The sequence below is a fragment of the Gymnoscopelus braueri genome (genome assembly GCF_963280865.1).
Source record: "Gymnoscopelus braueri genome assembly, chromosome: 2".
In the NCBI taxonomy this organism is placed as follows: domain Eukaryota; kingdom Metazoa; phylum Chordata; class Actinopteri; order Myctophiformes; family Myctophidae; genus Gymnoscopelus; species Gymnoscopelus braueri.
Genome location: NC_137604.1, coordinates 63051541 through 63062538, shown reverse-complemented (window position 1 = coordinate 63062538; position 10998 = coordinate 63051541). Strand labels below are relative to the sequence as shown.

General features: G+C 41.0%; 1 protein-coding gene across 3 annotated transcripts in view; it reads left to right on the top strand.

Annotated features, from left to right (window-relative positions):
* The window catches only part of arfip1 (ADP-ribosylation factor interacting protein 1 (arfaptin 1)), a 35654-nt gene that overhangs the window by 11845 nt on the left and 12811 nt on the right, over positions 1 to 10998 (top strand). For 2 of the 3 annotated variants that reach the window (XM_080456693.1, XM_080456691.1), the window contains 3 exons: positions 5918 to 6019; positions 6516 to 6630; positions 8918 to 9019. In XM_080456693.1, coding sequence (XP_080312819.1) covers positions 5927 to 6019; positions 6516 to 6630; positions 8918 to 9019 — 310 coding nt within the window. In that variant the 5' untranslated portion in view covers positions 5918 to 5926. The remainder of the gene's footprint in view (positions 1 to 5917; positions 6020 to 6515; positions 6631 to 8917; positions 9020 to 10998) is intronic. The other variant, XM_080456692.1, reaches the window with a different exon arrangement.

Below are 10998 nucleotides of genomic sequence, written 5' to 3'. Positions count from 1 at the left end.
CAGGGAGGGGGTTCTGTATCGTTTATGATAGTCAGTCACTTATATTTGATACAGTCTGTTTCTGGCGAAAATGTAACTAATTCGGCGGAAGTAACATTAGCGTTTTCTCACCGTCAGTTGATGCTTCATATCCATAAGAGTCAACACGCCGGGGTCATTTGTTTATTTTTGGAACACAGTTCTTATTTGACGCGATATTAAATACGTCTATGGGATTCAGAACGGGGGTTCCAAACTGCGAACCAGGTAGACAAACAAAGGATGTGTAAATGACGTCAGACTTCGGCGGTCTATAGCAGTATACTTTGCCAAGTTAACTGCCAGGCCAGCTCAAGGTTGAATGGATTTGTGCTTTTATAGTCCTGACCTGTCTTGCTTGTCAAAGAGCTTTATACTGATTAAGTCAGTAGTTCTCAAACGTTTTCGTGCCAAGGACCCCCAAATTGATATTTATTTGGCCGCGGACCCCCATCTGAGAATGTTTTGTGCCAGAGACCCCCAGAAGAGAAAATTTATGTTTTAAAAAATCACAATTATTCAAAAGTTTCCAAACATTTTAGATATCATTAAAAGAAATCTTCAAAAATAGCAGATCTACAAGCTCGCAGCACAGCACTCGGTGCCACGCGGTGAGCTTGTAGATCTGCTATTTTTGAATAGCCAACATAATGGATAAAGTAGTTAAAACGACTGTGATGCTACATTTTATTTAACTTTTGCTTTTTATTTAAGTTTATTTAAGTTTTGCTGGGGACACCCCCTGGAACCACCTCAAGGACCCCTGTGGACCTCACTTTGAGAACCAATGGATTAGGTCATTGTCCCAGTTCCCTGGTCTAGTGTAACTAAACCACACAGTACAGGAAACTGACCCAGCCAGCAGTGGCTGTAACGTTTAGACAGGAGGACATGGTCTGAAATAAACCTATTTTTTTTTGTGTTGCCACAAATTGTTATACGGTCACCCAGCCTGTGGCCTACTAAAAATCCACTGACTTGTGTTTCAGACCGGTGTTGCCAACTTTGCTCATTATAAGCCAGTGGTTCTCAAACTTTTTCATGTCAAGGATATGAAAATGATATGCATTTGGCTGCGGACCCCCCATATCAAAAATATTTTGTGCCAGGAACCGCCAGAAGCAAAGATTTGAGTTAAAAATGATTGCTTTAATGATAAACTGTATATTCAAATATTTGCAGAAATGTTCATGATAAAAAAAAAATCACACCCAGTGTGAAGTGGGCGGTGTGGTCATCACAGTGGTCATCACAGTGATGGAAGCTCACTTAAATGTTTTTTTTTAAGTGCATAGTCCTATTTATAGGTTATTCATTTCATCATGTCTCGCTAGCCAATCACAGTGCTGAATAGAGTCAGCCAATAGAGTCAGCCAATCACAGTACAGCTAGGGGTGTACTAATGCTAGGGGTGTACTAATTATGAGCCAATCACAGTACAGCGAAGGGTGTACTAATGAGGTGTCCCAACCCCACTTATAGGGGCGGCTACACCGCCCAAAAAGTGTAGATCTTCAAGCTTGTATATCTGCTATTTTTGAATGGCCAAAGTATAGGAGGAGGTCTCTGATGGTTAAACCAAAGAATATACACACCGTCAGAAACTTTTAGCTCTTTTGGCCAAAGTATAAAATATGGCTAAAATGATTGTGACGCTAGAATAGATTAACAATTTTTTGGGGGGTTGACATGAAAATGTTTGAGAACCGCTGCTCTGAAACAACATTAGACATTAAAGTTTGACTGACCTGCCCCTAGTCACTTATTTTGGGCTTGTTTTCCTGGACCTAGTAGCTTGTTTCTCTTGCAAAATCTGGAAACACTGTTTCAGACTGTAAGTGGCCCGCTGTTTAGCCAACGTGTCACAGTATCAGTTTGCACTGTGTGTGTGTGTGTGTGTGTCTCTGCGGCAAAGGTGAACTTGTTTTGCATAGGTTTCAAAGAGGCATCAGTCTTCTACAGAGTTTATTTAACAATCCATCGTGACATAATAGGTTAGTCTTTCTTCCCTGTGAATTGCTGCCACGCAATATTTTGTGGAGTTTAGCTCAAGCCTGTAGCTATAAATAAGGGAGTATGCTGGTCAGTGATTTTATTCCTCTCTGGTCTGGCAAAGTGACACGGTGACTTGGCAGAGAAAAGAGTGAATGACACTCCCCTGAGGGCCCACTGACACACTTTACTTCCTTTGTATCACGTTTGTGTCGTTGTGGTCTACTGCAGTGGTTTTCATCCCTTTTCATATCAAGGTCCATTATTCATTCAGCATTTGAGCCACAGAACCACCATTTGATGAGATTTTGACTCTCAGACCCAAAACTTATCGTTGGATAAGATTTTGTCCACAATTCCTGTATTGATGTGGTACCATAGGAGAGATAACAGGCAAACGTTGATCAAAATAACAGTTCTTTAATTAAGTAATGTAGATGTTTAACAATAATGTAATGTTAAAGATCTATAAGGGTCTTTAACTAAAAGGTTTGGTTACCAACTCTCCATCATTTAGCTGAGGACCACCTGGAACCCCCTCAAGGACCGCTGGTGGTCCCTGGAACACTGGTTGAGAACCACTGATCTACTGTTTAATCTCCCAAAATGAACGTGAAGTTATAACATCACGAACTAAGGGCCAGCCTACAATGTATGTTCTGAGAACGGCTCTCTTAACAAGTCTGTCTCGTACAAATTGTTTCGCCTAGATTCCTTGCGAGCCAGGCTAGTACACCGTAATGAAGTCAAACAATGATGAGGTCTTCAGCTTGACCCACATACTGTAGTTTGACTTGAGCTGCAATAATGAACGTCATTGTAAAAAGCCTGGTTTGTGTGCCTGTGCCCCGTGCCGAAAATAGCAGAGCTCACAACGCATGTGTCGTGAGCTTGTATATCTGCTACTTTCAGTGTGACATGACGCGCAACCAACTATAAATAAACCAGGCATTTTAAAATCATAGCAGGCATTTCTGCCCTGAAAACCCTTGTGTAAAGCATTTCCATGGAGACTGGCAGTAGATCTTTAGAATGAATCCAGTAATAGTCATGCTTGTATTGGTTTCATATCGGATGGTCATTCCTCAGTTAAAGGAGAATTCCGGACAAATTAAGTGTTATCTTTGATGTCTCGTTACTCACCTACCGATGTGAAAAGTAGCGTTCTTTTTTTTCATATATTCCCCTGTCGTCATTTTTTAAACACCCTCCGTTGTTATAATGGGAGCGTGAGGGTTAGTGAAGTTCGTCTATTATAACCGACGCAATGTTATTTTTTTCTCTACTACGATTCATTGTAGAGTCTCATGATAGTCAAACATGCGCTGAAAATTCCTGCGAGCCTGCCGTTAATGGCGAACGATTTAACACTGGTTGCTTGTTTCCAGAATCTGGCAACACGAGTTGCCAGGTTCTGGAAGAAACAAGCAACCAGTGTTAAATCGTTCGCCATTGACGGCAGCCTCGCAGATAGTTTCAACGCATGTTTGACTATCATGAGACTCTACTATGAATACTAGTAGTGAAAAAAACAACTTTGCGTCGGTTATAATAGACGAATTTCACTAACCCTCACGCTCCCATTATAACAACGGAGGGTGTTTAAAAAATGACGACAGGGGAATATATGAAAAAAAAGAACGCTACTTTTCACATCGGTAGGTGAGTAACGAGACATCAAAGATAACACTTAATTTGTCCGGAATTCTCCTTTAATATGGTAGCTCAGTGGTTGAAGCGTGGGTGTGATAACCTTTTATTTAACCCATTAAGACCTGAGGCCGATGCTACAAATGCCTTCTAAATCAGTAGTTCTCGCACTTTCAAGACTTTCAATTTTTTTTTTCAAAAAATAGCAGATGTACAAGCTTGTGTGTGAGCTTGTATATCTGCTATTTTTTAATAGCCAACGCTAAAATCTAAAGATGCTTTCCCGGTTTTAATGGGTTGACACAAGAAACGTACCATACTCAAAATCTACCAGTTAAGTCATGTGGAGGATGTTTTAACATTCAAACATATCTGGAGGAGTCTGCTGAACTTTGGTAAAAGGACATGGAGGATAAAATGATATATCATCCATGTCCATGATGAATAAGGGTGGGTCGAGAGACTCGAGAGGCTGTCTGGTAAGCAAAATGTCTCTGGTTCGACACCAGGCCCACCCAGTCTTGTGTCGAAGTGTCCTTGAGCAAGACACTTAATTATAACCCCTAATTGCTCCCCGGGCGCTGTATTAATAGAGCCCACTGCTCCTAATAGTCAGGAGGATATGCAGAGGACGGATGTGCTTAAATGTACAGTGACAGCAAATATCCCAAAACAACTAAAGGGGATTACATTATATTGTCTAGTATGTTGTAATGTATAGTACGGTACTTCACCTAGTACTGAAGAACTTATAGAAGCTGATCTGTTATGATATTATATACATATTATGACGCTATATATACACCCAGTGGTTCTCCTGGCGCGATGTCCACAAGATGGCAGCCCTTCAACTGCCACGTGACATAAAGTAGTATAGGACAACATGAGGCTTATTTTACAAGGAAACCACTGCTGTCGGGCAGAAACCTCATATCTCCATATTTCAACTTTTAATGCTTTTTGGGCGGTGAAACCGGCCCTATAAGTGAGATTTGGAAAAATGTACAAATATCTTGGGCAGTGAAACCGGCCCTAAAAGTGAGGTTTGGAAATTTGTACAATTATCCTGCGCTGTGATTGGCCAATCACAATCTATTCAGGACTGTGATTGGCCAGTGTCACATGACACATGTGCATAGCCCTATATAAGCAACCATAACTTAAAAAAAACCCAAACTATTGTTTTTTTTAAGTTATGGTTTTGTCCATCATAAAGTGTGTTTTACAAAAGATAAATGTATTTATCTTTTGTACATGATTGATCGACTCCATTCAGTATTGTGATTAGCTAGCAAGACACATGCTGACACTAAGTGGCTCTTTCAGATCAAAGCATATATATTGGTTGACTCCATTCAGTATTGTGGTTAGCTAGGAAGACACCGCCCACTTCACACAGGGTGTGATTTTTTTTATATTAATGTCTTCATCATTTTAGTATAGCCCAATATTGCAATACATGTGTCAAAGGGCACATAAAAACAAGCAATAAATAAAACAATAATACAAGAGTGTCCCAAAAAAAGTAGAGAAAATAGCCGATCTATGCGTTGTGAGCTTGTACTGTAGATCGGTTAATTTCACTATTTTATTGAATTAACCCACAAAGACCGGGAACGTATCTGTGTCAGCTCATAGCGCGGCACCAAGTGCCGCGCTATGAGCTTGTAGATCTGCTATTTTTGAAAAATCGGGAAAATCTATATATTAAATATATGTATTTTTTAGAGCGAACATTTGTAACTCAAATCTTATTGCTTCTTATTGCTTATTTTGTGTTTTACTTATGTTGCTATATACTGTATCAGTGGTTCTTCATTGCTCTTCATGTCAAGGACCTCCCAAAATGATATGTATTTGGCGGCGGACCCCCGTCTGAAAATATTTTGTTCCAGGGACCCCCAGAAGCAAAGATTTGAGTTGAAAATGTATTCAAAGATTTGCACACACTTTCAAGATTTTATTCAAAAAATAGAAGATCTACAAGCTCACTCGGTGCCGCACTATGAGCTTGTAGATCTGCTATTTTTGAATAACCCAAAGAAAGCTTAAAATGATACAGATTCTTTCCCGGTCTAAATGGGTTAATAATAATTATAATAACAATATAAAAGGAACAGTTTCGGACATACAGGGTTTCCACCCGACAGTAACAAAAATGCCAGATGCTTCTTCTGTGAGGTAGGTTTGGAATGCTTCAATGCATTGCCAGTGAAATGAGCTGCTGCTACAGTCTGTGTGATGTTTGGTCCTCCAGGGTGGCGTTATGGCTGAGGAGGTCCACAGAAGCTCAGCCGCTGAGATCTCGGTGACCAGCAATGGAGATCTGGAGGAGAACCCAGAGGACGTCTTCAGGAGGGTAACCTGCAATCCACCTTTTTATTATGCATCATTTGAAAGCAAAATGTGTAGCCACTTAAGCCCTGTTTTAAAAAATAGTGAAAATAGCGGATTTACAAGCCCTTGTAGACGTTTTTGGGGAAATTCTTGGAACATTTCCACCTAGAGTGACATTGATCATCTATTTCTTTAAATGTTTTTATTTTAATTTATTCTTATGTGTTGGTGAGAGTTACCTGTAAAAGGTCGCCCTCTAGAGGCATATGACAAAAACAAAAGCAACTACAGTGTCAATTCAATTAACCATTTTCAACCTGGCATCTCTATTTTGGATAAAAATGTATTTAAAAAAATAGCTAAACACGATGCGTTGTAGCTATATTTGCGTGACACTGTCGTTCAATGAAGTATAGAATAGGGCTTAAGTGGTTAACAGAACAGTTAATTTACATTTGACAAGATGGTCATCATAAACTGAGTGTTGGATGGTTATTTCCTATGCTGTGGAATTGTAGCCGGAACAAGGTGGCTCGGAAGGTTCCCGGTTCGATACCTACCTCTCAGAGGCATCTGTCTCACCCGGCAGCCTGGCTGCCACAGAAGGCATCATTGAATCAGGACCATACAAAGGTAAAAAAATACATTTTTATTTTTTTTCTAAAGGCCTGATTTATACTTCGTTGCATGCCAGTGGTGTGCACGCACGGACAATAGCAGATCTGCAAGCTCACAACGCATCAGATCGGCTATTTTCACGCTCGACACTGGCACACAACTAAGTATATCAGGGTGGTTAACACTCAAGTCTTCTGTTTTAAAGGAACATTTTAGCTCATTGTTATTATTAAGGCCAATTTAGGCTCGGAGCAACAAGTGTCGATTCGAACGATGCAACGCTCTACGTGTCTCACAACGTTCTGACTTTTGAGCGTCCATACTGTCTGTGACTTGCTGTCAGTGTCGCCATAAAATGTAAACCAACAAGTGAATGTGGCAATAAGAGTATTTGAAGGATTGATTGATACTTTTATGAAGGTGTCTTATTAAATTGTAAACGCTTGTTTCACTCTGCATGTGGAGCTGATTTGGAGTCCATCCACTCCCATGTTAACCATTTAACCCCTTAAACCCTATATACTTGGTTGACGGGGGTCGCCCAGGGCTCTATAATAGGTCCTCTCCTTTTTCCCTCTACACCAACTCTCTTCACCAAAATAGCAGCTCTACAAGCTCACAACGCTGCGTAATGTGCGAGCTGACTTCCAGCATGTGAGATGTCTTTCCTGAAAGTATCAAATTGTTGGATTAAATCGTAACAGACATTTAACTAAAATTTGTTTGCGATAGACCACATAATAAATGTATTATCCCTCATAGGCTGATTTTAAATCAATTTGTGGCATTTGATGGATTTTGCATCATGCAGCGGTTGCACTCTGCAAGCCGCTATCACTTAGGCTTTTCATCTGATGAATGGCAGATTTGAATTTGTAAAGGTGTTCATCCAGATGAGATTAAATGAATTAGCTCTGATCTGCATTTTGCTGTGCCCTCTTCCCGTTTCATCATCATGTCTTTAATTACAAATGCAAATGAAAGCACTCGTCTCGCTGAGGAGTCTGCTAACATTGCCAGTAAAAAATCTGGAACAACGTCCGTTCTCGTCCTTGAGGCAGTAAATGGTTTTATTGATTTTTAAAGTGGGTGTGTGCTTGCTAACCCTGTACGTATTACGTATTAAGTACAGACAGACAGCTGCTGTTGTCGCCATGTCCGGCAGTAGCTATAGAACAACGCATTGTAGTTCCAATGATTGATTGATTGATGTTTGTATTGCCAAAAATAAATTACATTACCATTAAGTTTGTACTTTGTGAAAAGTTTAAAATACAAAAAAGCTGTAGAGCTTGTGTGGTACAGGGTGTAGTACAATTTCAATGCACTACACAGGTAAAATGGCAAAGAACAACATGGGTACTGTAAATGGAACCAACTCAACTAATAGATAGTTTAGGTCCTGCTGCTAGTCTGCCAGCTCTTGATGGATGACTTGAAGTTAACACATTGACTTAAGGCCTGCAGGTAACCTGTTCCACATAACTGCTGCAGAGTATTAAAACATGTCTGCAGAGTATTAAAACATGTCTCTTGAATCTACTAAGTACCAAGTCTGTGGAGCTCCCTCTGGTGGAATAATTGTGTACTAACCTTAGACTAACCTTAGAAATAGAAAAGTCTAGATTTGGGGATCTACATTGTACCTTCACAGTGAGTGTAAGTCACATGACTTGCATACACATGTGCCTGAACATGCAAAACCGTCTAAGCGAAGACTTTTCATCACGTATGCTAAATTCACACCAGCAGTGGTATTCCGCCTCTATCTACGTTGGGAGAAAAAGCAGCAAGGTTACATGTATTGTCAGGGGCAGCGATGCGGCAGGCAAAGTTGAGAAAAGTCCAACTTTGCCACTGCTACACCCAAGCCAAAGCGCCAGGCAAACGGCGCGGGTTCAAACCAAGATGACATCATGGGTGTTTCAGACGTTTTTTTATTTATTTCAGAGCATCCTATTTATATTAAAATTGGCTAATGGGAGGATCGGGCGGACCACATCATCACGCTCATGTCTCTATGACTCCATAACTATATAAGGAGTTCTCAATGCAGCTACGCCCAAATATGGAGTGTGTTGTCTAACCTCAATGTGTTGTCATCACATCAGGCGCAAACAAATAAGCCAGCTCCATACTGTATGGGCACAGGGGCCATGCGGCATATACTGATGACATAAGGGATCTCCATATACGGGCATATAACACACGAATGACATGCCCAAAATAGGGAGCGCCAGGTTGAAAGTTGTTTAAAATGGTTGCTACACTAACAATGTGGTCGCTCTTGAATATCTCACAGGGTCTGTCAGCCAGCCCACGTCACCCGTGGCCCCGGTGGCCCCCAGCTCGATGGCGGCTAGCCGCCTGGCACGCTCTAACAGCGATAGTCAGGCTGGCAAAGGTATCCATGGAGATAAGGACCTTTAAGACAGAGATGATATTTGCCTTCCGCTTTGATTCACCGTCGTGCACACAAAACTAACCGCAATCAGCCCTTTGCCCCTTTCCACCTCTTTACCATGAGCCTCTGTTCCCCTCTATTGGCTGCTGTCCATGCTCCTGTCACAATCACACCTCCCTCTCTCTCCCTCTCTCTTAGGGGCTGTGTCCACAGAATGTGTTCTATGAGCAGGTGGATATCATGTCCATAGCGCTCGCAGCCAGTTTTTATTAACACGTGCTTCGTTCGAACCTATCAACCATTGCTGTGAAAGAAAAAATATGCCAGAAGTGCGATGCTTTTTCCCATAGAAAAGCATGGCACACAGGCGCAGCCAGCTAAAAAACGCTTTCTGTGGACACAACGCCTCAAGGCTGCAGTATACTCCTTGCGGAAATGAAGTTTGGCAAGGTAATAAATAAAACATGACATCATTGCGTAGCAAATAAACAAACGTGTTATCTTGCCGAAGTTCGTTTTGGCAGTTCTCACACCTCTAAAGATTTTCGAACTAGCTGAACATCATCGCAGAGACACCAATGCAACGTGCGTGCGTGATTGGTCAGAAACTCAATGCACTCATGATTGATATATCATGCTTTTATTTCCACAATCTGCCGGGAAAACATACCATAGACGGTTGTGAAGAAAAGCTGACGGAGGAGGTTAGGAGATAGCAGTTAATTAATGGAGAGAGCTAGCACACACTTTGTCCACTGTGTCTGTCGCCAAAAATGGTGAAATCTTCGAGACAAATTATGTCAAAGCACGTCAGAGGGTGACGAAAAAGGTGACAAAATCACCATTCCTTTCCAGTACTGTATAGTGTATGTATAGTGGATAGTGTAACGTTCAGCATTCAGAGTGGAGCCACATTGAGTATAAAACAATTTTGTCCTCAGAGAGCTTGTTCAGTTTGGGCAAGCTGAAAAAAGTTGGACTTCGTTTGAAGTATGCTGCCAGCTTTACTCCTCATGGCGAAGTAGAAGAACAACTTTCCCTCGGCCATAGCTGAGTGGTTAGTGAGCCAGCCTAGGGAGCCAGAGGCCCTGGTTGCCCCAGGTACGATTCCAGGCCACGCCAGCATATGTGTCGATGAAATGAAATTTGTCCCTGAGCAAGACTCTAAACCCCTAATTGCTCACAGGCCCTCATTGGAAACAAGCCCGCAAGGACTTTCATGAACGTCCTGTTAAAAGGAATTATCCTTATCCTTATCCCTCCTGTTAATCTGGGCTGATTTACAGTTAACACATTGAGTGCCAGGGTTTTTTTAAAACGGGGTACTCACAGTGCCTGGATTTTTAACCATTTTTTAACCTTTTTCAAGTAGTCACAAAATATTTTCAGTGATCACCGTCCTCACGGTGATCCCCTCATTACACACACAGGGGTCTCGTACAATCGGGGGGAAAAAATTAAAAACTTTAGGTAATCCGTTCCATAGTTGCAGCCAGTTGAAAATAGTCAAATAGTCAAAAATACATAATTAAAAAAAAATGTACACAGGACCCGAGATACAGGCTTTTGAAGTCATAAGTTAACCAGGAAGTGGATTGGAGTCTAAATCTTCGAAAAATGATTTCTCCTGGTGCTGTGAAGGGGAAAAATATATATATATTTTTTAATGTTTTTTTGGCACTCCTCGTTTGGATTATGAAAAACGGTCCGGACTGTTTTTGGCACTCAATGTGTTAAAGAGATCGACCATTATATTGTGTCTTTTTATAAAAATGAAATGTATAATGAAGACTCATTACACATTTGTACATCAAACTGTTGTCAAGTTCACTGCTGATTTTAAAGGTGCTGAAAGTTCTTTGTTAAGTTAAAGTTCTATATTCTCTATATTAAATATAGTAACAGGGGACTCCCCATCCCTCTAACTCTTTAGTAGTCTTGCATAGCCAGACCCTTCACAGCTTTAGTAAAGAAAATAC